This window comes from Aegilops tauschii, chromosome 5 (genome assembly GCF_002575655.3).
Source record: "Aegilops tauschii subsp. strangulata cultivar AL8/78 chromosome 5, Aet v6.0, whole genome shotgun sequence".
Taxonomy (NCBI): domain Eukaryota; kingdom Viridiplantae; phylum Streptophyta; class Magnoliopsida; order Poales; family Poaceae; genus Aegilops; species Aegilops tauschii.
In genome coordinates this window covers 85,856,351-85,884,242 of record NC_053039.3, presented here as the reverse complement: position 1 = coordinate 85,884,242, position 27,892 = coordinate 85,856,351, and the positions used below count along the sequence as shown (strand labels likewise).

The window sequence follows — 27,892 nt, the reverse complement described above, 5'->3', positions numbered from 1 at the left end:
GTCGAACTAATACAGTAACATGGCAGTACAACCGCACTTCACTAAATTACTGTCACGATGAAATAGAATGTAAAGACCACGTCACACAAAGCTGAATGGCACACGACTTTCTCTGGCTCATCGTCAGTTCATGCTGTATGTAGACATCACAGTTCAGCCTCGAGATCCTACACAGAAGAATAGAATAAATCACATGGACATCAATTATGAGTAAAACACATGCAAAAAATAAATATGAACATATTTCGTACCTCTAGCAATTTAGCGCATTTACGTCGATTGTGACCAGGATTCTTGCAATAGCCACACATATTCTGTGATCTTGACTTCTTTGTCTTTGCCTGCAGCCTTTTCTTCGGTGCACCTCGGCCTGGCACATGCACGGGATCCAGAACCTTATCAACTTTCTCCGAGTGCGGCATCAACGGGCCAAACCTAATGCTGTTATGCTGAGCATTAGTTGACCCCTTGCTGTCAGCTTGTTCAAAACTTGATTGCTTGCCATGATGTTGTGCTTCCAAAAGCATCTTTAGACGGTGATAGTCCTCATCAGAGTGGCATGCCTTGAAACTTGCGGCGTGACTACAATTCCGCAACTCGCGGTACCTCTGCAGGCTTACCGAATAGTCATACATCTGGTTTTTTCTGGTAGGTGCGTATGCACATTTTGCATTCATAGTCCACCTAGTGGGAACGCAACAACTGGGCAGAATTGTTTGTTTTAAAATCCCCAATATGTAAAAAATGTGGGAACATGGTGTGCCTGCGCATTCCAGCTTACGGCAAGAACAACTCACCCTGTGCAAAAGACCTCCTTGCTCTTCAATGCGCACTCCAAACTTTTTATCCATTCTTTCCTGCTTGGACACAACATAAGTGGAATCTTCTGATCCATCTAGTATCTCTCTGATCTGACATTTGCTGACAGCATCTATGCTCCATAAGACCATCTTAAAGACACTAGGTGTGAAAACTGTTGCGGCGTGTTTCTCAAGTGGCGAAGCATTTTCCTCTGTAAATGGAACGGACTGCAAGGCTTCGACGTCTTGGAGAGCTTCGTTAATCCGTCGCGACGCAAGGCAACGCTCATAGTGCTCTAGCATTTCAAACAACGACATCTTACCCTCAAGATGCGTATGTAGCACAGAGTTCAAGCTCTCACTCCTCTGATTGCTGCTCAATCCTAGGAAACAACGCCCCTCAAGATATGGAGCACACCACAACTTTCTCATCTGATACATCTGATGCAGCCAAGACTCCTCACTGGTTACTTTATTCCGTTGTAAGAATTGTATCCATTTTATCTCATGCTCTTCAATGAAAGAAGTATCATAAATGAAAGATCTGAATTCCTCCTTTACGTCGTCATCATGCAGATGGCGTACAATGTTCTGCTGAATGTGCCATATACATAGTCTATGGTTTGAGTCTGGCCAGACCACCCTGATTGCTCTCTGCATTGCAAGGTCCCCATCTGTGATCACAGATATCGGATGCTTCTGTGCCATGCAATCAGAAAAGGTCCGCAACATCCACTCGTATGCCTGGCTTGTTTCATGAGAAATTATACCACAGCCAAAAATAACAGTGCTGCGGTGGTGATTCAACCCGACAAACGGCACGAATGGCAGATTGTATTTGTTGGTTCTGTATGTGCTATCGAAAACAATGACGTCTCCGAAAGCCTCGTAGTCAAGTCGCGATTGACTATCAGCCCAGAACAGTCCCTTCAGATGGCCATGCTCGTCTACCAAGTACTTGAAGAAAAAATCCACATCTCGCTCTCGCCTCGCCATCATGTGCATGATCACCGTATTAGCATCACCGGCACTGATTGTCTCCTGCTTATTAGCATGGCAGAAATTATAAATGTCCCTCTTTATGCATCCAACCTTATCAAATCCACTGTATTGAAAGCACAAAATATCCATAATACGGTATTTGCGGATCCCACATTTTTCCATGTCCGCAATGTCCGCTTTCTGCTCATCGCTAATTCGTCTGTGCGAACGCAGCAGACAAGAAAGATCCCGTGGGGCTAGAGGATGGCTGTGCTCATCGATGAAATCCTTGACAAACCACCGACCGGTTTCCTCCTGTCTCGTAATGACCAATTTAGCATTACACCCAACACGAGTTAAACTTCGTGGCCTCCTCTTTCTATCTTCCATCTTTCTTTTCATATGCTTCTCTTCGCGAAACCCTTGACGACTACACACAATTTTCCTTAAAATTATGTATTTGTTGGATCCATCCCACTCAACGTAGCTTTTCCTCACACTAAAACCTTTTTCAAGAGCATATTTGTTGTAGAATTCATAGCCTTCAGCCTCACTATCAAACATCTTGCTGACAACATTTAGATACTCGAACATACTCTCATCACTTGCATACGCCATGTCTTCCTGCATATGACATGTGAGGGAAACCAATCATCAACATCTTTCTGTTTATCAATGTTGCAGGTGTAAAATAGCTCATAGGCAAAGACAAGTGCATGGAAAAGACTTTGCTCGTTTGACATGTGAGGGAAACCAATCATCAACGCCCAAGTTTAATTCCCCGCAAGATTGGACGGCTAATAAAAATCAGACGTGATCAGAGATGTAAGTACTGCTAAATTGAATTGCATGCACTAGGGAAACCTAAATCGATGATGACTAAACAAATCTAAGTAGGAAGTGCAGGCTACGAATCAAAGTAAGTTGAGATTCAGGCGATTCATACCTTAAGATGCAAGTCCGGAAGCGATGGGATCAGTGGGGGGCTTTCTCCTATACCGCCGCCGCCGTCGCCACCGACACTGCCGCCGCAGATGTCACGCCTTATTCTTCTTCCTGCCGCCGACCACGTCTTTTATAGTGAAGGGGACCAGGAGGAGGACGAGAACGACGCCGACGACGGTGAATTGGTTCCTCTCGCCGGGCTCGTCGGACAGAAGGAAGAGGACGAGAAGGAGGACTTGACCGAGCTACTAGATCTAGACGTGGTTCTGGTCGTGGCGAGAAGGAGGACTTGACCGAGCTACTAGATATAGACGTGGTTCTGGTCGTGGACGTGATCGGTTGAAAAAAAAAATTACCCTGGACCATTATGCCCTTCTCTGATTAAACTAATTAAGTTAATTCATTTTTAATCCCCCACCAGATCGGACGGCTAATAAAAATCGAAGGGGTAAGTACTTGAAAGTACTCCCAGTACCGCCCCAATCACCGTAAACGAGCTCATTTGATAAAAGGAAATGTGTGCTCCAGCCAGTGCTGGTGAATACAAAGATATAATCTCGAACCAGAACATGTATGTAATTAAACTCATCTCCTGAAGTATGACGATATAATCATGGGAATCCTTTATAAGGATCAGAAAATCTCAGTCCAAGGATTTCACCAGCTTAGCCAACATTACTTATATAAAATTTTAGTTTATTGAAAAAAAATCCCTAACTCCAAATTGTCTCACAAAGAAGAAAGAAGAAAGCCCAGATAAATAATACACATGCATGCGGTCAGAGGCGGAGGACGAAAAATTTAAGGTGGGGCGAACTTTATGTGAAACCATAATATTAAATACACACTAACGGTGCACATTAATATTTTCATGTGACCCTTAATAAAATAACCAAATACAATGAAAATGCAATACATACCGATAATGAAGCTCTCAATGCCTGTCTAGAAGACCCAGGCTGGCAGTGCCTAACAATTTAAAAAAAAATTATATTTTTTGAACAATACATTCATACTCCCTCCGTTCCTAAATATAAGTCTTTTTAGAGATTTCAATATAAACCAACACGGAGCAAAATGAGTGAATTTAGGGGCTGTTTGGTTGGTGTCCACAACGCTACGTGCTTGACCTGAACTGTCCCTGAAGCATGCCTGATGCTTGTTTGGTTCGTGCCTGAGGAAAGAAATGCATGCCTGACATGGAGGTGCCTAGCAGCGCAATTAGCCTGGACTAGATATGAAATATAGAAGAAGGTACAATGCTTAACTCAGGCACGGTGCTTAGCCTGGCTCAGGCGGTCAGGCCACCTTTTTCCTGCGCCTGAGGCGCGGCAGCCGCTGCCTGGCAGCGATAAACAACCATCAACAATATTTAAGCATTAAAATATAGGATGCCAGACCAGGGCACGAACCGAATACGTTGTGCCGGACTAGCCTGACCAGGCAAATTTGTCCACCAACTCAGGGAGCACTCAGGCAGCATTTTTTCTCAGGCATGATGCACAGGCCTTCAACCAAACAACCCCCACTCTAAAATACATCTATATATATTTATATATAGTTCATACTGAAATCTCTAAAAATTATATTAGAAACGGAGGAAGTACATGTCTATATTTATGATCATACACTTTTATAAAATGTTCGTGCATTTCTACCAAAAAAAAGAAACAAAAACAATGCAAAAAAGGTAATAAGTGAGAAATACAAAAAATAAAACCAAAGAAAAAGACGAAACTAAGACAAGAAAGGCAAATATCTACATGAGCTGGCCCATACAGCGGAGTAGCAAGCGTTATAGTAGCAATCAAGAGAAAGAGAATGTTGCAGCTGTTAGAGATGCCGACTAGGTTGAAAGGTTCATCAAGGTGGAGTTACGAGACTAAACCATGATAGAAAGCAGGCCATGGGGCGTGATGGCTGTGACGTGTGCGCAACAGCGTAGGTATAAAAAAAATCTGTAGCGATTCAAGGTATGGCGGCCGCCAGACCTTGCCCACTGGCGTCCTCCGCTAGTGCATGCGGTGATGGAGCTTGATGAAGATTGTTGAGGGGGCGAAAAAGATAAGTTATGCATGAGCTCCTAGAAATCTCTAATATTGAAGCCTAATAATTGAGAGTACACTTAAGAGTTTTCCTCTAGTAGGAGGGGGGGATGCTCCCCTTTGGCCCCGATGCAATTTATCATGAAAAGCAACCTAATAGTGAGACATGAATAGGACTTGGCACTTATAGTTACATTGTTGGGTTAAGATACGCAAGAACAAAGCTTCTAGTGTGTACCGGAACAAAATATCAGAGATGTTTTCACAAAACTCAGTTGTGGGGATGCTCCCCTTTGGCCCCGATGCAATTTATCATGAAAAACAACCTAATAGTGAGACATGAATAGGACTTGGCACTTATAGTTACATTGTTGGGTTAAGATACGCGAGAACAAAGCTTCTAGTGTGTACCGGAACAAAATACCAGAGATGTTTTCACAAAACTCAGTTGTGTTTTGCAACATCATAAATCATACCTAAATTCATAAAGTGATAAAAACAACCACTAACTCATCTCCCAGAGCTTGATTTACTAACAATATATTTCCGAGCAGTTGAACTATCACAACTTAATAACTCAATATCTACTGTTACATCTAGAATCTCGCGAGCATCCACTAATTCATGCACAAGCCCATTCAAGAAAAAAGTGTAAATAATCTCACATCAGGTGGATAGACAAAACAAATGTCACCTCATATATGATGAATACATATGGCAGTTGTGCTCACGAACCAGTCATGGATGTAGTTCTGGCCAATCCATTACTGCAAGTCCCTATTCCAAAGCATCCTTACCTTATGAGCAAGCGCGGGGGATGACCGTTGCGGAGCAGGCACATGCAGCGGCAGAGCTACATAGAACTTTTTTGGCGGGTCAAGGTAAAGAAGAGCACATTGTTTTCTATAATTCTGGCCATAATATTTCAATAGACATGAGTTACTTACAAACATTACCTTAACTATTACTCCCTCGGTCACAATAAGTGTCACTGATTTAGTATAATTATAAGTACAGTGGCACTTTAGTTGTACTTAGTTATACTAAATTAACGACACTAATTTTAAGACGGAGGGAGTAGAAGATTGCACACACAAAGTTAAATAACTACTTTATCAGAGAAGATGGAAACATAGGAATAATAAATATTATTTTGCTGAAAAAACTTGAAATAGGAGGGAAGAAGCATAAAAAATGATATTGGACATCAGAAAAGGTTTAATAATTAATAAAAAAGTTGAAATAGACATATTGTCTACTACTCGTTTTTTTAGACAATATTGTCTTTTTTTAGGGGTTGAGACAATATTGTCTACTACTCGTTTTACATAATAGATAGTTCCACAAGCCGGCCCATATTTCTAACAATCAGGCCCAGCTCAATGGAACAAAGATCTGCAGCCTTCCGGTGAAGTTTTTCAAACGCAACCCCGATCCTCCCTGCTTCATTCCTCTGGACCCTAGTGTTAACATGCATGTATCTGTGTTGTGCCAATGTATTTGTATTAAGCCCGTTGTATTTTGTATAGCTGTTGTACCTACCCTAGATCTTAGGATCACTAACCACTCTCCTGTTGTGGCCTGCGTGCCTCTTCTTACGGGAGACGTTGGGGCTCTCTCCCTCTATATATTGTACTCTGTAACACTCTCTGAATATACAACAGCAGCATATTGAGCCACTCCACTCTTCAACTTGGTATCAGATTTTCATGGCGTTTGAGGACATCTTCGGCGACCCCCCTGCACCTGACGCCGCCGCCGCCGCCGCCGCCCAGTCCTCTCCTCCTCCTGGCTCCTCTGCTCCTCTTTCCACCTCCACTCCCACTGCCACTTCCGCTCTCTCGACCATGGTCGTTCCCCCTGCTGATCCTTACCTCCTCAATTTCCATCAAGACCACATCTCCAACCACATCACCTTCAAACTAGATCCCTCCCAGAACAACTACATCAAGTGGCGCACGTTCTTCAACTGCGTCCTTCTTCAGCACCGCGTCCAGGATCACGTCCTCCACCTGCCCCCAGCCACACCTGATCCCTCCTGGCTCGCCATCGACCACCGCCTTCTCCTCTGGATTCTCTTCACACTGGCCGACCCCCTCCTCGAGCTCATCATGGGTGGCGCCGGCGACGCCTACACCGCCTGGACTCGCATCCGGGACTACTTCCAGGCCAACCAGGGGAGCCAATACCTGCATCTCACTCGCCAGTTTCGCAACCTCAAGCAGGGCGACCTCACTGTCTCGGAGTACGCCCGGCGCCTCAAGGCGCTCACTGACGGTCTCGCGGACACCGGCAACACCGTCTCTGACCGCAACCTCACGATGCAGCTCCTGCACGGCCTCGACGCCCGCTTCGACACCATCCGTACGATCCTCGGCGACACGGTTCCCCTGCCTCCCTTCGCCGTCACTCGCTCTCGGCTGGAGCTTGCGGAGTACAACATCAACCTCCGCGCGACCGAGGCCGGATCCGCGGCCCTCACCATCTCCGGCGGTCCCAGCTCCAACACTGACCGTGGCGGCCGCGGTGATCATGGCGACCGCTCTGATCGCGGTGACCGCGCTCCCCCCATTGGCCGCGGCTCTGGTGGCGCCTGCGACAACGGTGATGGCGATCGTGGCCGTGGCCGTGGCCGCACCGGTGGGCGTGGCCGCGGTCGCTCGGATTCTGGTGGTCGCGGCTCCTCGTCCTCGCAGCAGTCGCCGTGGACCGGCTACTTCGCTCCCTTCGGCATGGCGTTGCCGGCTCCCCGCGCCGGCTGGATCCCTCCGAACGCCGCCGGCGTCCTCGGCCCGCGCCCGGGCGTTCACTCGCAGGCCTACCCCCTCATGTACTCTGGCCCGCAGCAGCCGGGTCCCTCGTCGCTCCCGCCCAGCGCTCCTGGCTGGGATCACGCCGCCCTGTTCCAGCAGGCCTACAGCCAGCACGGCCTTCCCCAACAGAGCGCCAATTGGATCCTCGACTCCGGTGCTGCCACACACGTAACGGGTAACGCAGGTAACCTCTCCTCGTTCCGTCCTTTTTCAAAGCATAATTCCTCTAGCATAATTGTCGGCAACGGTGATCGCTTACCCATTACTGGCATCGGCTCCACCTCTCTCCCTCCCACAAATCTCTCTCTCCACGATGTAGTTGTCTGCCATTCTATCGTTAAGGATCTTATCTCTGTTCGTAAACTTTCTTGTGATAACAATGTCTCTGTTGAGTTTAATCCCTACGGTTTTTCTGTGAAGGACTTTCCCACCAGGAGCCACATCATGACGTCTAGTAGCCCCGGTCCTCTCTACCCGTTTTATGGCAAGCACTCCATTGGCGGCACTGCATTCTTCACCACTTCCGGCGATCTGTGGCACAAACGTCTTGGCCATCCGGGCAAGACCTCATTAGCTTCTATTTCCCAAGATTTTCTTCCCGATTGTAATAATGCTGCTAGATCACCATGTACGGCCTGCCAACTTGGACGGCAGCCTCGTCTTTCTTTCACTTCTTCCAATAATTGTACTAGTGCTCCCTTCCAACTTATTCACTGTGATCTATGGACCGCTCCAGTTACGAGCTTTTTGGGTTATCAATATTATCTTATTGTGCTTGACGACTTTTCACATTACTCTTGGTCTTTTCCCCTACGCAACAAATCCGAGACATCCTCCACCCTCCAACGCTTTTTTACTTACATTCTCACACAGTTTAACACTCTCATCAAATGCATGCAATGTGATAACGGCGGCGAATTCATCAACATGTCCCTCCGTACCTTCTTCTCCGACCATGGCATTGTCTATTGCCTCTCCTGCCCCCATACCTCTCCCCAAAATGGCAAGTCCGAACGCATGATACACACCACAAACGATGTCGTTCGCACTCTACTCATCCACGCCTCTCTCCCTCCACCATTTTGGGTCGAGGCTTTACACACTGCCACACACTTGCTTAATCGGCGCCCTACCTCTAAAACCACACCTTACACCCCCTTCTTCCTTCTCACCGGCGTCCAACCTCGCTACGATCACCTTCGCGTTTTCGGTTGTTTATGTTTTCCTAATCTTTACGCCACTACCCCACACAAACTAGCGCCACGCTCAACACGGTGTGTTTTTCTCGGTTATCCCTTAGAGCACAAAGGGTACCGCTGCTTTGATCTCACTTCCCGACGCGTCATCATCTCTAAGCACGTTATTTTTGATGAGACGATTTTTCCCTACCAGCCTCCCACACCGGCGCCCACCAATCCTCCCTCCACACCCGATCCTGCCTCTGCACCCGCCCGTGCACACGATCCGCTCCGGGATCCCCACCCCACCTACCTCGTCCGCTAGCGGTCCCACCAAATCCGCCTCGTCCGCCGATCTGCCTAACCCCGCCTCCCACGCGTCCGCTCGCTTCCCCACCGAGCCGACCGCGTCTGCCAACCCCGCTCCCGCTTGCGACGCGGCCCCTTCCCACTCGTCCGCCCCGGATTCTCCTCCCCCGCCCACGTCAGCCTCCTCGGATCGCCCCCTGCAATCTCCCTCGGATCTGCCGCCGATCCCGCGCCTGCCTCACCTGCCCCATCTGCTTCGGGCCCCACAGCATCTTCCTCGCATGCAGCGCCGTCCACTCCTAGTCCTCCACGTCGCCCCATTCAACCCGTCGCCCCTCCCATTAATTCACATAAAATGACAACTAGGGCCAAACGTGGCTTCGCTCAACCACGCCGTCTCTTCTCCCTGACCTCCTCTCCTGCAATTTCTCCTCTTCCCTCCTCATATAAATCTGCCTTAAAAGATCACCATTGGTATGATGCTATGCTTGATGAATATAATGCTTTGCTCAAGAACGATACTTGGAGTTTGGTTCCTCGTCCTGCAGGTGTCAATGTGGTGACCGAAAAATGGATCTTTCGACACAAGTTCAATCCGGATGGCTCGCTCTCCCGGTACAAGGCGCGTTGGGTTCTTCGTGGGTTCACCCAACAGGCAGGCGTTGATTACACGGAGACTTTCAGTCCGGTTGTCAAACCGGCTACGGCGCGCGTCGTCCTCAGCATTGCCACCGCACACTCCTGGCCCATCCATCAACTCGATGTCAAAAACGCTTTTCTTCACGGTGATCTTGGCGAAACCGTTTACTGTCACCAACCAGCGGGGTTCCTTGACTCCTCCCGTCCCAACCATGTTTGCCTTCTTAAGAAGTCTCTATACGGGTTGAAGCAGGCTCCTCGCACTTGGTTTCTACGGTTTCAATCCTTTCTTCTTTCTTTGGGATTTGTTTCCTCCCGGTGTGACCCCTCTCTCTTCATTTTTCACCGTGGCTCTTCGGTTGCCTATCTTCTACTCTATGTAGATGATATTATTCTCACTACCAACACCATGCCAACCCTCCACTCCGTCATCTCTTCGCTCAAAACTGAGTTTGCCATGTCGGACCTTGGTGATATTCACCATTTTCTTGGTGTTAATGTTACCCGCAATACCTCAGGGCTGTTCCTATCCCAACAACAATACGTTCTTGAGATTTTAGATCGAGCCAATATGTTGCAATGCAACCCCATTTCCACACCCATAGACACAAAAGCCAAACTCTCCGCACATGATGGTGATCCTCTCTCCAACCCCACACTCTACCGAAGTTTAGCCGGTGCCCTCCAATATCTCACCTTAACCCGACCAGAAATCTCCTACGCCGTCCAACATGCTTGTCTCTTCATGCATGCTCCACGCACCACCCACTTTCAGTTGCTCAAACGCATTCTTCGCTATCTACAGGGCACCTCCCACTACGGTCTACAACTCTACACCTCACCATCCCACGAGCTCATTGCTTATTCCGATGCTGATTGGGCCGGCTGTCCCGATACTCGGAAATCTACCTCCGGGTTTTGTGTCTTTCTTGGCTCTAACTTGGTCTCGTGGTCATCTAAGAGGCAACCTACGGTATCCCGTTCTGGTGCGGAGGCTGAATACCGCGCGGTTGCTAATTGTGTTGCAGAAACTACATGGCTTCGCCAACTTCTCCACGAGCTCCGCCGCCCACCCTCTCGTGCTACTGTGGTCTACTGTGACAACATCAGTGCGACGTATCTCTCCTCGAACCCTGTCTAGCACCAGCGTACAAAACATGTGGAGATCGACTTGCATTTCGTTCGAGACAGGGTCGCGCTGGGAGCAGCTCGAGTTTTGCATGTTCCTTCAGGCTCTCAATATGCGGACATCTTCACCAAGGGCCTCCCATCGGCGATCTGCATCGACTTTCGAGCCAGTCTGAACATCCACCCGGGCGGTGTTCCAACTGCGGGGGTGTTAACATGCATGTATCTGTGTTGTATCAATGTATTTGTACTAAGCCCGTTGTATTCTGTATAGCTGTTGTACCTGCCCTAGATCTTAGGATCACTAACCACTCTCCCGTTGTGGCCTGCGTGCCTCTTCTCACGAAAGACGTTGGGGCTCTCTCCCTCTATATATTGTACTCTGAATATACAACAGCAGCATATTGAGCCACTCCACTCTTCAACTCCTAGCCCCCGCTGCGGTGCGCATCTGAGATATGCGGCGGCGCGAGCCTCCTCCGCCACTGCCGCCGGCCGGCGGCCCTATGACCCGAAGAAGAAAGTTGGCGGAATCTGAACCGCCGGCAGAAGACACCATCAGCAACCTCCCCGACGCCGTCCTCGGCGAGATCATCTCGCTCCTCCCCACCAAGGACGGCGCCCGCACCCAGATCCTCGCATCCCGCTGGCGCCACCTCTGGCGTTCCGCCCCTCTCAACCTCGACTGCCGCGGCCTCAATCACGGGGATGAACTCGCTGGTGCCTTATCACGCATCATTTCTTCCCACCAAGGCCCCTGCCGCCGCCTCTGCATCCACGCTGACCTCCTTGACGCCCCATCCACTACCGTGGACTCCTTGCTCCGGTCCGACGCTCTGGGCAACCTCCAGGAGCTTGAGTTCTCATGCTTCGAGCAGCCGCCGCCGGTGTCAATCTTCCGATTCTCGCCCACCCTCCGTGTTGTCACCATCGGATGTTCCAACCTCCCCGACAGCACCGTCCAAGGGATTCACTTTCCCCTGCTTAAGCAGCTCGGGCTTGAATTTGTCTGCATCTCCGAGTGCTCGCTGCATAGCCTGATTGCCAGCTGCCCCGCCCTGGAGTCCCTTCTGATTCACCGCAGTTTTGGCTTCCCCTGCATCCAAATCAACTCGCTTTCCCTTAAAAGCGTTGGTCTTGATAGTTATGCTGTTTGGGAAAATAACCCAGTCGCGTTACAGTTACAGGAACTCATCATCAGCAACGCTCCTTGTCTTGAAAGGTTACTGCTTCTTCATCAGGAAACTGGTCTGCACATATCAGTAATTGTGGCACCTAAACTGGAGACCATAGGCTTCCTTTCTGATGGGTATTACGAGTGCAGTCAGGATCACCTCTACAGACTTGCGTTTGGATCCACAGTTATTCTGGTATACCATCCATCCGTCATGCTTCTGAATTGCTCAATGGCATTTGTGTATGTGCAAAAATCACATATCACCTTACTTGTGCATGGCCTAATGTTGTCTTTCATGCTTGGTAAAGGGATTACATGTAGATAATCTGGAGATGGTGGTGCGCACGGTCAAGATTTTAGCTATCCAGATGAAAGCTCTTTGTTTGGATACGGTTATTGACTTGCTGACATGCTTTCCATGCTTGGAGAAGCTGTACATTAAGGTGATGATTCTTCATCGAAAGTTAAACTATTCATTTGATCTGTTTCTGTTCTCAAGTGGTTGATTTTGTTATCCCTGTATGTTCTTTTTAGGCACGTACATCAGAGTCAAGCAACTTTTGGCGTCGTAAACACCGGAATCTGATCAATTGTCTTGACATCCGTCTGAAGGCGATAGTTCTGAATTCATATCGGGGCATCAAGTCTCAAGTTAACTTTGTTACGTTCTTTGTATTGAACGCGAGAATGCTAGAGTCAATGACACTTCAGGTTGAAACCAGTAATTACAATGAGGAGTTCATGGTAGAACAACATAGGAAACTTCAGCTGCAGGACAGAGTTTCAAGAGGTGCTCAGTTTCATTTTACAACTGATATATGTGTCCGCACTAACTGGGACATCAAGCATGTCCGTGATTTGGATGTAGTTGATCCATTTGTACGTCGGTGTTGAAAAAACTTGGTTTGGTCCATCGAGGGCATACTCTTGCCTATCTGCTTATCCCATCTTGTATTTTTGTCCTACCTTGATTAGCTTTGGTGCTTGTAGTTTCTCGAGTTTGTATTAACCTGGAACATTAGGACATCAATTTAGCTATCTATGTTGTTTGTTTCATATACCATGGGGCATGTCTAGATTTATGAAGCATATATCAATCTCTGTAATCTCACTGCAAGACCGAGGAATAATCAACGGTTGTAGATAGCTACAGCCATTGAACATATAAAGCTTGCTGTGCTACCCGCATAGCCTGAGGCAACTGCGTCGGGCGATGATTTTCGTTCACACGATCTACCACCATCGTACGTTTCTACCATGCTGTTAAAAATCTGATCGTTGGTTTTTTTACACGCTATGCTTCCGCGCTTCAGTGTATGACGAGTGGGCCTCCTTTGCCCGCGGCCCTAACTCTGCGGTGTGTCTCAAGTAAGTCTTGGGTGAGAAAAGAGGTGGGATGCGGGCGGGCGTGGGATTGGGTGGGTGGATTGAGGCAGAAATATCTACCTCGTCAGCCCCTCTCTTTCCTTCATCTCTTCTTCGTCCTATTCCTCTTCTACAGGCAGCCGCTTCCTCCCTCCCTCTCGGCTGCCTCGTCTCCTCTGCCTCCACCTCCTCCTCCTCACTCGACCTCCCTTGCCTCCTCACCCGACTAGCACGGATAGGACGACGTGCAGGCAAAGGGAGATGGCGGCGGCGCTCGATCCGATCTGTAGGAGAGAGAAGATGAGAGGGAGAGATAGAAGGAAGGAGAGAATGGATGGTGTGGTCTTCATGACGCGTGTGGAGGAGCAGGAGAGAAGATGAGAGGGAGAGGGAGAGGATCTTGACGAAGAGTATAGAACAAGGTGATCTCTCTCTCTCTCTAATCTGCCTAGATTGATTTCGTTTTCAGGTTATAATTTTTACGGGTGCAAGTGCTTCAGAAAATCTGTGCTGCTTACTGGAATCATGTTGTTCAAGGTAAAACCAGCAAAGTTCTCTTTGATGTTCCTTACATTAGATTAACCTGTTTCTTGCCATATCTCAATTTTTGTGTGCCTATTTTAGTGCAATATTTAGAACTGTACTAACCGCAGATTCAGTTTGGAATTAGAACTGCCCCGTCGTTTATGTTTGAGACGCTCGAACATCCGGAGGCTAGCCCATACTACACCACCATATGTTGACATCTTTTGATCCGAGCAAATGTTGAAGTAAAAAAAAAACACCATTAGTAAGAGAGTATATATGTATATTTCAAGGAAGGATGGGTGAAATAGCAGGTCAGAGATGCTACAATATACTTTGTTTGTTTGGGTTTGGGAGCCAGCCAGCGCACCGCCTCGTCAGTTTCGCACCGCTGCCAGGTCCGTTGCCTTGGATTCGGGTGTGGTGTTGGCTGGGAACCGTACGGTGTTTGTCTGACGTGTCGTCCGCACCGGGGAGGGGGGGGGGGGGGGGGGGTCGGTCGACTCCAGGTATGAGCAGCTCCTGAGCTTGATGGCTGGATGTGTGCACACATGTAATGGGGTATCATGGTCACGTTGCTTGGTGTGCAGAGGCGACCCGGCACCGGGGGGGGGGGGGGGGGGGGGGGGGTGGGGTCGGTCGACTCCAGGTATGAGCAGCTCCTGAGCTTGATGGCTGGATGTGTGCACACATGTAATGGGGTATCATGGTCACGTTGCTTGGTGTGCAGAGGCGACCCGGCACCGGCGCATGCCCGGCGGTGGGACTTCGCCGTGGCCGGTGGGCGGCAGCAAGCGGTGCGGCGAGGGGAGGCGCACGGTCCAGAGGGTGGGACTCTTGCTAGCCGCTCTCCCGTTCCCGTTGGTTTCTTGCGGCCACGGTGGCGTTTCTCAGATCGAGCGCCGCTCATCCTTCTCCTCTTCGCTGCTTCTCCACAACGCTAGCCCCTCCACCTCTCCTTCCTCCCCTTCGTTGTGTGGTGGACATGGGATGCGCCTAGATCCAGATCGGGCGTAGGTTAGGTGAGGCTGATGGTTGGGTGAAGGAGTAGGGGAGGCGGGCGACGAGGACAGGAAGAAGCCGGCCGTCGTGGTGCAGTGGGGCTGCCGGGAAGGAAGAGGTCGGCTGCGTCCCCGGCGGTGTCGGTGGAACTGCTCCTCAACGAGATTCGGCCATGGAGAGGACCGTGGTGCCAGCGCAGCCTCGCCCCCTCTAGCGCCATCGAACTGAGGTGAGCCGCCACTAGCCCCGACCCTTCTCTTTCCGCGTCCTTTTCTATGTTGTGTGCACTACTGTCCTACAAAACATTCATGCATACACACTGGGTTCAGATTTCAGTGTAAACTGAAACATGAGATTAATCATTGTGTTGTGCCATGTTTCAAACTAGGAACAGGGAAAAGTGGAGAAATGAACGGATAGCTGATATACATACCTTCAGGAACATTTATTTTTGTTTGCTGACTGCACAATCTGAACTATATATCTGACAAATATATTTGACTCTTGCTCTTGACAGATTAGGCTTATGTGGTGTTGCTTTGTATACAGATGACATGCTCGCCTCTTGGTTTAATTTAGGAGTGTATTTAGAAGCTAAAACTGAACAATAATATCAGTTTAGAGATGCAGTTGACCATTTTTCACAAAGTCGATGTGTTGTCGCAGCAGTAGCACACGTGCAGTTCTTTCTGGCCATTTGACTGTAACAAATTGCTTACAAGACCACTTGTACATTGAGAAAAGCCTTTGTACATCGTTTCTTAGTTACATATGAGTGTTAGTTTTGAACAAATGCTGAAACACATCTCTGAATTGGGAAACGACAGTGTGCACCTTTACTGAAACATAAAACTAATTTGCTGATGCTCTGTTTGCAAATGTCTTGTTGTACGCCTGCCAAAATAAGAAAATAGGTAGGAGTCAAAATATTGTAGGACAGGGAATAGGCATGTACAGAAAGTTGTATCAAATAAATTATAAATAGTTGCACTACAGTCTGCAATTCAGTTTAGCACTGAACCAATATTTGGGAGAAGTACCTATATTCATTTTCACTGAACGAGGTGAAAACTGATTAAAAAATATTTCAGAGAAGCACTACAGTCTACAATTCAGCTTACAGTCCTGCACGAGATGGCGGGTAGCGAGTCGGCCCTTGGAGGTATAGATTAGCCATGGACATAGGGTGACTGGGGGAGGATGAAAGGAGAGAACCCATAAAAAGTTCAAATGACGAGTCGATGCCGGAGTAAGCGGAAGGGGCAAGGAAGGCAATGATCTCTGATCGATATAATTTCTCTGATTTTGAGGCAAGCTATATTAATCAAGAGACTCTCCCAAATCAATGGGAGATTTGATTTCTTTTTTTTAAATAAAGAGGAAGAAATGGTAGACTCAGCCGGGTGAATCTCCTCCTTCCTTCCCATAGCTGAATATTCCTATCCGATACGATCACACCGCAACGACATTTTTCTTTTCCACTTCCCAACGACATATGGGGAGAGGTTTATGAAAGCCTACTGAAACCGATTACTTGGTTACACTCGCCACTTGCTTTGGACAGAAGTTGTTGTCTGAACGTGCTGAACATTGTGTTATGCAGTGTTGGTCTATACTTTAATGCACCTGTGTTCACGCATGGCCAACTTTATGTAGCAGTGTCGCATGTGACCTCAAAAACGGCTTTGAAAATCCTGATTGAAAATGAAGATGGTACTACTGATTCTCAGACCAGGAACATTGTGTTTCGTGAGCTCTTCCAGTCCATTTCTTAGAATCCATGCTGGTGGTGTCTTTTACAATATGTGCATTATTCTATTTACCCTGTTCGCTATGGCCGGCCAGTCTGTTCTAGCTGTTTCATGTGGTCGTCCGATATATGTGGTGCCAACTGCCATTTCTTTGCTACTCCCTCTGTTCACTTATATAAGACGTTTAAGCCTGTTCAGACAGTGCTCCAAACAGTTCAAAACCAGCTGTCTAAACCGCCTTATAAAAATGAACGGAGGGAGTAGCTGATGTCAATAGTCTTTTGGTTCATACAGCTTAGTGCCTCATATATGAATGCTCTTTCTGGGTTCTTCAATTTCTCTTCCCCCTATGTTTTGCTGACTACACTGATTATATGACTGTTCTACACCAATGCTCTTTTTTTATGCTGGTCCTATGTCATGGGTGTTAATATCTACTACCTATTTACTGCTTGTTGTGCAAAATCTTTTGGTTATTGTAAATCATTCCCTGCCGTATAAAATTTGATTTTAGTCTGTAGCATTTTGTTGGTTCCTATCTTGCCAATGTCTACAACAATATGCTTTCTTGGTGGTCTTTTTTGCTTCACATTTTTTGGGTATGCCACTTCTCTAATGAGTGGGTGCATCTCTTCTTTGTTTTATCATTCTATATTTTTTTCCTAACCTTTTTGGTATTCTGCTTTCTCCTTGCAGATGGCAAGCACCATTTTGTTGGTTCCTGTCTTGCCAATGTCTACAGCAATGTGTGTGTCCTCTGTCTCATCTGTGGGGCAACTCATAATGGGCCTATCAAGCATACTGACCTTGTGATGATAGATAAAGAGGTTGATTTCAGTGCCATTCAGATAATATATTTTTAGCCCTGTGAATTGAAAAATGAGTGCTTCTTGGTTGTTTCTGTTGTTGGTGGCACTTCTTGGTGTGTTAACTAAATGGTTTAGTCCTGCGCTTCATAGAAGCAGTTTTAACTAAATGTAATGAACTAATTAAGTGCCTTCTTTTATTGTTGGCTAATCCTTTAGTTTTATCGCATGCTACATTCTATATGATGATACGCTACCACTCTAATACGTCCAGGCACTATAAACCCTATGTCAGCTATGTATGAATTTGGAATCTATATTGCAGAAGTATTTGCGACTGTTGTATATAATGCTATCTCAGCTTCCCAATGAACGATGTATGGCTTCACATTCAGGCACAAGGCAAAGCGTGTCCGCCTATGAGGACATCATCATAAATTTTCAGTCTCACATATATGCCTTGTGTATCAGACTTATGTTTATAATGCTCCTATGCTACCTCCACATTGGTTTATCTTTGCTTATGGATTACTAACATCACTTTCTTACTCACTACTAACATTGCATCTAACTAGCTTCTTGCGCCATTGGCGCAACCGGGTCATCTAGTAGAACATAATATCTGGAGGTGCTCATCTTGACTACCGCTACAACAACACTAGGACTGATTGATTGTTAATATTGTAGTTCAAGTTTTCCTACCAAGTTTTCTCTACTGGGAACAAGGAACAGATGGAAACGAGGGAAAGTTCGTGTGTGCACATAGTAAATTTCCATGTTTGTAATCCTTTTTAAGCTTGTATTACTGTGCAACCTTGTGATTTACAAGTTACAGTTGTCATTAGTTTTGTTATATACTATTGCACTTGTAATAATGGCAGAAAGTATAAAGCAAATAGTCATAATCAATGGTAGCCACAGGAAGGAAGATTGCTTGTTAAGATGCATTTAATCTTGAACTGCAACATCTCTCAAATGAATCCATGAACAACTTGCAGTGCCATCTTGTTGATGGTAATCCAAGGGTAGGTGTTTTCTCTTGAATGACAATAAAATACCCCCCTCCCCTTCGCAAAAAAAAGGTCTGCTATGTTATCTACAAGTGATTACTTTGTTTGTTCCATGCATCATATCAGTAATATGATTACTTATATATCTAGCATCATGTTGATTTATGAGTACACCATAGCTATTGCTCGTCCTTGTCAATGGAAATAAATGCTAACTTTGCTCTTTATAAGTGTTGCTTAATTTGATTACTGAACTATCATTGTATTTACCAGAATCATCAGTGTAAAGTTGATACATAAAATTCCTATTTGAGGAACCATGTTGATCTCAGAAAAGAGAGGGGGGGGGGGGGGGGGGGGGGGGGTCATCATATTAACAAAAATAGTAGTCGTATTTTAAATTGGAGTGTATTAGACGGTCTTGTGCAATTTGGGCACAGGCATGTGCAATTAGAAACATTACCCGGCACGTTCTCCACCAAACAAGTATTTTCAAATTATTGTTTTATGTATGCTGTTTCATTACTCCGTAATCAAGTTACAACCTCATATAGCTATTGTCATTCATGTTTGTCGACCTAGTATCATTAATATTGTGCATGTTCTTTGCTTCAGTCATGGTACCATCGTACTCGTGATGTTATTATGTTTGCTTCAAAGTTGCCTTCTACTTCTTGAGCATGCGTTGGTTTTCCCTTGAAGAGGATAGGGTGATGCAGCAAAGTGGCGTAAGTATTTCCCTCAGTTTTTGAGAACCAAGGTATCAATCCAGTAGGAGGCCACACGCAGTCCCTCGTACCTACACAAACAAATAAGAACCTTGCAACCAACGCGATAAAGGGGTTGTCAATCCCTTCATGGCCACTTAGATCTGATAGAGATGATAAGATAATATTTTTGATATTTTTATGATAAAGATTGAAAGTAAATATTGCAAAATAAACGACGACAGAAATAGCTAGTTGACGGGAGATTAATATGATGGAAAATAGACCCCGGGGCCATAGGTTTCACTAATGGCTTCTCTCAAGATAGCATAGGTATTACGGTGGGCGAACAAATTACTGTCGAGCAATTGATAGAATTAAGCATAGTTATGAGAATATCTAGACATGATCATGTATATAGGCATCACGTCCGTAACAAGTAGACCGACTCCTGCCTGCATCTACTACTATTACTCCACACATCGGCCGCTATCCAGCATGCATTATTAAGTTCATAAGAACAGAGTAACGCATTAGGCAAGATGACATGATGTAGAGGGATAAACTCAAGCAATATGATATAAACCCCATATTTTTATCCTCGATGGCAACAATACAATACGTGTCGTTTCCCCTACTGTCACTGGGTTCGAGCAACGCAAGATTGAACCCAAAGCTAAGCACTTCTCCCATTGCAAGAAAGATCAATCTAGTAGGCCAAACCAAACTGATAATTCGAAGAGACTTGCAAAGATAACCAATCATACATAAAAGAATTCAGAGAAGATTCAAATATTGCTCATAGATAATCTTAATCATAAACCCACAATTCATCGGATCTCGACAAACACACCGCAAAAAGAATTACATCGAATAGATCTCCAAGAAGATCGAGGAGAACTTTGTATTGAGATCCAAAGAGAGAGAAGAAGCCATCTAGCTAATAACTATGGACCCGAAGGTCTGTGGTAAACTACTCACACATCATCGGAGAGGCTATGGTGTTGGTGTAGAAGCCCTCCGTGATCGATTCCCCCTCCGGCGGAGCGCCGGAAAAGGCCCCAAGATGGGATCTCACGGGTACAGAAGGTTGCGGCGGTGAAAATAGGGTTTCGTGGTGCTCCTGGATGGTTTCGGGGTACGTAGGTATATATAGGTGGAAGAAGTAGGTCGGTGGAGCCACGAGGGGCCCACGAGGGTGGGGGCGCGCCCAGGGGGGCAGGCACGCCTTCCTGCCTCGTGGCCTCCTTGTTGATTTCTTTACGTCCACTCCAAGTCCTCTGGATCACGTTTGTTCCAAAAATAACTTGTCAGGACCCCGATTCAAGTCACATCGATCTAGCCGGTAACACCTCATATCACTTTGCGGTCTCACGCACGGTATTCCCACAGGTGTCACCTTACCATGGCCCGGGATCGTTTGCGCCTTTTGGCTCACGTATATGATAGTGTCGCTACCATCCATATGACAGAGAACCCGGGCCGACATGACTAGTCGTGAACCCAAAGTGGCACTAACTTACGGGGACATGCATACATGAATCAACATCGAGCATGTCAGTCAGCAGCGTGCGAATCCGGGCTGTAGCACTGGGCTAACAGGACTCCGGTGAACCGGGCTGTAGCAGGCTAGGCAGGACTCCGGATGTCTCCGCGTGACATTTCCCCGAAGGGACAGACACAGGAACGAAGTGAATCACATGCCGGCCAGTCAAGTGTTCCGGAGCAGTAGTGCTGGGCTAGCAGGACTCCGGTGAACCGGGCTGTAGCGGACTACTATGGCTCATGGAAGCACAAGACTACATTTCCCCATGAGAGAGGCTATCAAGGATAAACAACTAGGTTGTCGGATCCCACACATACCAAGCATTTCAATCATACACACAATATGCTCGATATGTGTAAATACAACATGGCATCACAGCGTAACTCTACGACTCAAGTATTTATTCAATAGGCTCCGAGGAGCGAGATATTACAAACATGGGTCTCATGACCCAACATTCAGAGCATACAAGTCAAAGCACATGCGGAAGCTTAACATGTCTGAGTACAGACATCTACAAATGAAAAAGGCTGAGAAGCCTGACTATCTACCAGATCCTGCCGAGGGCACAAGATCGTAGCTGAGGTATCAAGCTAAACGTCGAAGTCCACACGGAACTACTAGCGAGACTGACGTCTCTCTGCAAAACATAAAATAGGCAAACGTGAGTATAAATGTACCCAGCAAGACTTACATCAGAACTAGCTACATATGCATCAGTATCAACAAAGGGGGTGGTGGAGTTTGACTGCAGCAAGCCAGCTTTGACTCAGTGGCTATCCTGAACTATGACTGCAAGTAACTCTTTTGAGGTGGCACACACGAGTCCACATATTCACCATATCAATACACCACTATGGATCCACTCCCGTCTCCCTACGAGAAGGCCATCCATAGCACTCACGCTTATCTTGCGAGTTTTAGAGTATCCAATTTCACTTGTCTATGAACTGTACAGGCAACCCAGAAGTCCTTTACCGTGGACGCGACTATTCGAATAGATTATTTATAACCCTGCAGGGGTGTACTTCTTCACACATGTTTCCACCACTTAGCGTCTGCACACGACATGTGCTCGGCAGACTTCAAGCGAAAGCCGACGTGGGTGTAGACCACGACCTGACTAACCACACAAGTCTCTAGTCCAGGTTTATCGCCTATTCGGGTTCCATCTGCAAGGAGATCTGGCCGGAGTTTCGCTCACAGCCCCAAACGATGTGTGCGGGATTCCCGAGACACCAAACGGGCGCCCGGTACACCGTGCCATGGTGTATCTACCGCATCATAGCCCACCCCTAGGGTTAGCGCTATGCACGGCCTCCAACACATATCCTACAAACACCAGAAACTAGTTGCAACTCCTGGACAGAGGGCAGGGGCGGTTAATAAGTCGAGCGGGGTCATATTTCAGGGCCCAACGTGTGGTAGTAGCTGTTCATGGATCACAAACACAGAACTCAGTTCCTGAGGACGGTTTCAATGAGACAACCCACCATGTACTCCTACATGGCCTCTCACCGCTACCTTTACCAAATCGTGTTCACACACTTAGCTCACACACAGTAGGACATGTTCATCACCATTCCAACTCATCCCCGATGAATCAGACCTGACTCAACTCTAAGCAGTAGCAGGCATGACAAACAAGCATGAATGAGTAGGCACATCAGGGCTCAAACAACTCCTACTCATGCTAGTGGGTTTCATCTATTTACTGTGGCAATGACAGGTCATGCAGAGGAAAGGGGTTCAACTACCGCAGCATAACAGTTGAATCGTTGTTGTCCTAATGAAGTAAAAGAGAGCAGGAGCGAGAGAGTGAGATTGTATCAGAATGAACAAGGGGGTTTTGCTTGCCTGGCACTTCTGAAGATAGCATTGAGTCTTCATCAGTGTCAACGATCACAATGTCAGAACCATGTCTACCGAGGGGGAACAACACCGGCAAACAGAGAAGAAACACGATCAATGCAATGCACAATATGATGCATGATCATGACATGGCAATATGAGTGTGTTTTGGCTAATGCAACTTAGAACAGATTGGTTTGAGTTCATTTGAATCAAGGATTCAAATGCAAACCCAAAATAAGATATCATATTAGTGCATTAACTTGTTTCACCTAAACAGCAAGGTAAATGCTTTATTGCGTCAGGGTGACGTCAGCAGTCAACGGGGACGGTCCAGGTCAAACCTGACCAGTGGGTCCCGCGTGTCAGTGTCATTAGTCTAACTAATTTTTAGTTAGTCCTAATCCTAACTTAATTAGCAGGCGGGTCCCACTTGTTAAAGACCCAGGGGGGTCAAACCAGTGGTCAAACCCCGGTCAAATGAGTCAAACCCGCCAGCGACTCGATGCCGGCGAGGCCAGACGCGGCGGGGCACCTCAGATTTCACCTACAGGGCACCGTTCGAGGCGCCGTTGGGCTCTACGGGTAGCTGGCGCAACGGCGCGTCCGTTGGTGGCCGTGGCTGGGCCTGGGGTGGCCGGAGTCGACGGCGGCGAGCTCGGTTGCGGCCGCCGGAGTTCGGGCGCGAGCGGGGACGCGGTTGCGGTGGCCAGGGCAATGTGCGTTTAGCACCTATGGCGTCTACGTGGTGCGGTGAGTTCGATGGGCGCATGCCCGGGACCAAATGGTCACCGGAGCATCACCGGAGACGAGCGCGGGCGGCGGCGCGTTCGGTTGCAGGCGAGGCGACGGCTACGGCGCATGAGGGGAAAACGGAGAGGGGGAGCAGGAGCAGGGGCTCACGGTGGGTACGACGAGCTGCTCAGCGGGCTCGGGGGAGGTCAGAAGCGAGCGGGGCGGCGGAGGCGATCTCGTCGTCAGGAGGTCGAAGACGAGCTCGGTGAAGACGTTCGGGGGCCTCCGGCGGGGCGTGGCTCGGTGAGGCGGGCGAGGAAGAAGTGGCGGAGCTTCTGGGCGCGTCGGCGAGGCGTGGGGTGGCCGGTGGCCGCGACAGAGCATGGCGGCGCCCTCTGGTGCGCTCGGGAAGAGAGGGGGAGGGAGCCAGAGGAGGGGAGGAGCTGCGGGCGTGAGAGAGAGAGGTCAGGGGGGCGCGTGGCGTCGTCTGGAGCCATCCTGGGCGTCGGCAGAAGCAGGAGGTGGCCGGGGTGCGTGGGCGCGCACGGCGGCCACACGCCTCTCGTCCTACTGGCGAGAGGTGGGAGATGACTAGCAGCGGCGCTGGGCTGGGCCGTCCAGGTAAGCCAGGTAAGTCTCTTTCTCTCTTTTATTTCATGTTTTCTATTTTTCTGCAACTTTGTGGCTTTTCTAAAAATGCTTAGCCATTTCCAAAAATCACCAAACTGCACATGCCCACTGTTTAGAACATATCCAACATGGAACATTTCAGTTTGGGATTATTTGGACATTTACAATATTTAGTAGCATTTAAATGTCCAAATGCAAATAGCATATGATTTAATCGAGTGACCTTAAGATGACCTAAAAAATTGTGAACCAATTTTGCCAGAGGTTCTAACCCAGGACAAAAATGATGGACATTTTAGAAGGGCATTTTAGTGAACCCTAGTTGTTTTCAGGGGGGTGTTGGGGGTTCTGTCATCCCCATTTCAACTTTCTGTGAAAACAAAACATGATGCAACACCAGATGCTAGCACTAGGCATTACTAGAACTAGGGATGTGACATAACTCCCCCGAAGGTTTCATTCCGTTTGGACTCCGTTTGATATTCCTTTTCTGCGAAACACTGAAATAGGCAAAAAAACATCAATTTGCACTGGGCCTTGGGTTAGTAGGTTAGTCCCAAAAATAATATAAAAGTGTATAATAAAGCCCATTAACATCCAAAACAGAATATATTATAGCATGAAACAATCAAAAATTATAGATACGTTGGAGATGTATCTGTTGGGGAACGTAGCAGAAATTTAAAATTTTCTACGCATCACCAAGAACAATCTATAGAGTCTTCTAGCAAAGAGAGGGAAAAGAGTGCATCTACATACCCTTGTAGATCGCGCGCGGAAGCGTTCAAGAGAACGGGGTTGATGGAGTCGTACTCGTCGTGATCCAAATCACCGATGATCCTAGCGCCGAACGGACGGCACCTCCGCGTTCAACACACGTACGGAGCGGGGACGTCTCCTCCTTCTTGATCCAGCAAGGGGGGAGGAGAAGTGGATGAAGATCCAGCAGCACGACGGCGTGGTGGTGGAAGTAGCGGGATCCCAGCAGGGCTTCGCCAAGCGCAAGCGGGGAGGAAGAGGTGTCACGGGAGGGAGGGAGGCGCCAGGGCTTGGGGTGCTGCTCCCATGCGCCTCCCCACTATATATAGGGGTGGAGGGGGCTGGTTTCTTGCCCTCCAAGTCCATTGGGGCGTTGGCAAAGGTGGGGGAAAGAAATCCCATCATTTCCCTTCCCCACCGATTGTTATCCCCCTTTTTTAGGGATCTTGATCTTATCCCTTCGGGATATGATCTTATTCCTTCTAAGGTGGGATCTTCGTGTGCCTTGACCAGGGGTGTGGGGCCTTGCCCCCACTACCCACGTTCATGTGGGTCCCCCCATGCAGGTGGGCCCCACTTCGGAACCTTCTAGAACCTTCCCGGTACAATACCGAAAAATCCCGAACATTTTCCGGTGGCCAAAATAGGACTTCCCATATATAAATCTTTACCTCTGAACCATTCCGGAACTCCTCGTGACGTCCGGGATCTCATTCGGGACTCCGAACAACTTTCGCTTAACCGCATACTAATATCTCTACAACTCTAGCGTCACCGAACCTTAAGTGTGTAGACCCTACGGGTTCGGGAGACATGCAGACATGACCGAGACGACTCTCCGGTCAATAACCAACAGCGGGATCTGGATACCCATGTTGGCTCCCATATGTTCCACGATGATCTCATCGGATGAACCACGATGTCGAGGATTCAGTCAATCTCGTATACAATTCCCTTTGTCAATCGGTACGTTACTTGCCCGAGATTCGATCGTCGGTATCCCAATACCTTGTTCAATCTCGTTACCGGCAAGTCACTTTACTCGTACCGTAACGCATGATCCCGTGGCTAACTCCTTAGTGACATTGAGCTCATTATGATGATGCATTACCGAGTGGGCCCAGAGATACCTCTCCGTCATACGGAGTGACAAATCCCAGTCTCGATTCGTGCCAACCCAACAGACACTTTCGGAGATACCTGTAGTGCATCTTTATAGCCACCCAGTTACGTTGTGACGTTTGGTACACCCAAAGCATTCCTACGGTATCCGGGAGTTGCACAATCTCATGGTCTAAGGAAATGATACTTGACATTAGAAAAGCTCTAGCAAACGAACTACACGATCTTGTGCTATGCTTAGGATTGGGTCTTGTCCATCACATCATTCTCCTAATGATGTGATCCCGTTATCAATGACATCCAATGTCCATGGTCAGGAAACCATAACCATCTATTGATCAACGAGCTAGTCAACTAGAGGCTTACTAGGGACATGTTGTGGTCTATGTATTCACACATGTATTACGGTTTCCAGTTAATACAATTATAGCATGAACAACAGACAATTATCATGAACAAGGAAATACAATAATAACCATTTTATTATTGCCTCTAGGGCATATTTCCAACAGTCTCCCACTTGCACTAGAGTCAATAATCTAGTTCACATCACCATGTGATTAACACTCAAAGTTCACATCACTGTGTGACTAATACCCAAGAGTTTACTAGAGTCAATAATCTAGTTCACATCACCATGTTATTAACACTCAATGAGTTCTAGGGTTTGATCATGTTATGCTTACGAGAGAGGTTTTAGTCAACGGGTCTGCAACATTCAGATCCGTGTGTGCTTTACAAATCTCTATGTCATCTTGTAGATGCAGCTACCACGCGCTACTTGGAGCTATTACAAATAACTGCTCTACTATACGAATCCGGTTCACTACTCAGAGTCATCCGGATTAGTGTCAAAGTTTGCATCGACGTAACCCTTTACGACGAACCCCCTTTCCACCTCCATAATCGAGAAAATTCCTTAGTCCACTAGATACTAAGGATAAGTTCGACCGCTGTCATGTGATCCCTTCCTGGATCGCTATTGTACCCCTTGACTAACTCATGGCAAGGCACACTTCAGGTGCGGTACACAGCATAGCATATTGTAGAGCCTACGTCTAAAGCATAGGGGACGACCTTTGTCCTTTCTCTTTCTTCTGCCGTGGTCAGGTCTTGAGTCTTACTCAATACTCACACCTTGTAACACAGCCAAGAACTCCTTCTTTGCTGATCTATTTTGAACTCCTTCAAAATCTTGTCACGGTATGTATTCATTTGAAAGTACTATTAAGCATTTTTGATCTATCCTTATAGATCTTGATGCTCAATGTTCAAGTAGCTTAATCCAGGTTTTCCATTAAAAACACCTTTCAAATAACCCTGGATGCTTTCCAGAAATTCTACATCATTTCTGATCAACAATATGTTAACAACATATACTCATCAAAAATTCTATAGTGCTCCCACTCACTTCTTTGGAAATACAAGTTTCTCATGAACTTTGTATAAACCCAAAATCTTTGATCATCTCATCAAAGCGTTCATTCCAACTCCGAGATGCTTACTCCAATCCTTAGAAGGATTGTTGGAGCTTTGCATACTTGTTAGCATCTTTCAGGATTGACAAAACCTTTCGGTTGTATCACATACAACCTTTCCTCAAGAAAATCGTCGAGGAAACAATGTTTTGACATCCTATCTGCAAGATTTCATAAATAATGCAGTAACTGCTAATATAATTCTAACAAACTCTTAGCATCGCTACGAGTGAGAAAGTCTCATCGCAGTCAACTCCTTGAACTTGCCGGAAAACATCTTAACGACAAGTCGAGCTTTCTTAATGGTGACACTTACCATCATTGTCTGTCTTCCCTTTAAAATCCATCTGTACCCAACAGCCTTACGACCATCAAGTAGTTCTTTCAAAGTCTATACTTTGTTTTCATACATGGATCCTCTCGGATTTTATGGCCTCGAGCCATTCGTCGGAATCCGGGCCCACCATCGCTTCTCCATAGCTCGTAGGTTCATTGTTGTCTAGCAACATGACTTCCAAGACAGGATTACGTACCACTCTGAAGTAGTACGCATCCTTGTCGTCCTATGAGGTTTGGTAGTGACTTGATCT

The 27,892-nt window shown here is 47.2% G+C and overlaps 2 protein-coding genes and 1 long non-coding RNA gene across 7 annotated transcripts; 2 read left to right on the top strand and 1 right to left on the bottom strand.

The window, feature by feature from the left end:
- Nucleotides 1-146: 146 nt before the first annotated feature.
- Nucleotides 147-2,399, bottom strand: LOC109763411 (protein FAR1-RELATED SEQUENCE 5-like). The gene is made up of 3 exons (XM_020322257.1): nucleotides 798-2,399; nucleotides 252-608; nucleotides 147-167 (listed from the first exon to the last, which is right to left on the bottom strand). The coding sequence occupies exons 1-3, from the start codon at nucleotides 2,397-2,399 to the stop codon at nucleotides 147-149; spliced, it is 1,980 nt and encodes a 659-aa protein (XP_020177846.1).
- Nucleotides 2,400-11,226: 8,827 nt separating this feature from the next.
- Nucleotides 11,227-13,073, top strand: LOC109763401 (F-box/FBD/LRR-repeat protein At3g26920). Its single transcript, XM_020322246.4, has 3 exons — nucleotides 11,227-12,208; nucleotides 12,324-12,458; nucleotides 12,550-13,073. The coding sequence occupies exons 1-3, from the start codon at nucleotides 11,297-11,299 to the stop codon at nucleotides 12,907-12,909; spliced, it is 1,407 nt and encodes a 468-aa protein (XP_020177835.1). The 5' UTR covers nucleotides 11,227-11,296; the 3' UTR covers nucleotides 12,910-13,073.
- A 398-nt stretch (nucleotides 13,074-13,471) lies between these two features.
- LOC109763404 (uncharacterized) lies at nucleotides 13,472-17,814 on the top strand. Of its 5 annotated transcripts, none has more exons than XR_006663642.2 (4): nucleotides 13,472-13,802; nucleotides 13,881-14,414; nucleotides 14,636-15,136; nucleotides 17,355-17,814. It is a non-coding gene; the product is annotated as an uncharacterized lncRNA (long non-coding RNA). The 5 variants fall into 5 exon arrangements; XR_012184193.1 differs by having other exon boundaries at nucleotides 13,483-13,802; nucleotides 13,881-13,917; XR_012184194.1 differs by lacking the exon at nucleotides 13,881-14,414 and having other exon boundaries at nucleotides 13,485-13,802.
- The last annotated feature ends 10,078 nt before the right edge of the window (nucleotides 17,815-27,892 follow it).

Bases quoted from the DNA above. Each gene is read 5' to 3' on its own strand.
- LOC109763411 (XM_020322257.1), bottom strand. From the start codon at position 2,399: ATGGCGTATGCAAGTGATGAGAGTATGTTCGAGTATCTAAATGTTGTC. The intron at 609-797 runs GTGAGTTGTTCT...GTAAGCCTGCAG, and splicing joins AAGGAGGTCTTTTGCACAGG to AGGTACCGCGAGTTGCGGAA. The intron at 168-251 runs GTACGAAATATG...TCTTCTGTGTAG, and splicing joins AATGCGCTAAATTGCTAGAG to GATCTCGAGGCTGAACTGTG.
- LOC109763401 (XM_020322246.4), top strand. From the start codon at position 11,297: ATGCGGCGGCGCGAGCCTCCTCCGCCACTGCCGCCGGCCGGCGGCCCT. The intron at 12,209-12,323 runs GTATACCATCCA...TGCTTGGTAAAG, and splicing joins TTGGATCCACAGTTATTCTG to GGATTACATGTAGATAATCT. The intron at 12,459-12,549 runs GTGATGATTCTT...TGTTCTTTTTAG, and splicing joins TGGAGAAGCTGTACATTAAG to GCACGTACATCAGAGTCAAG.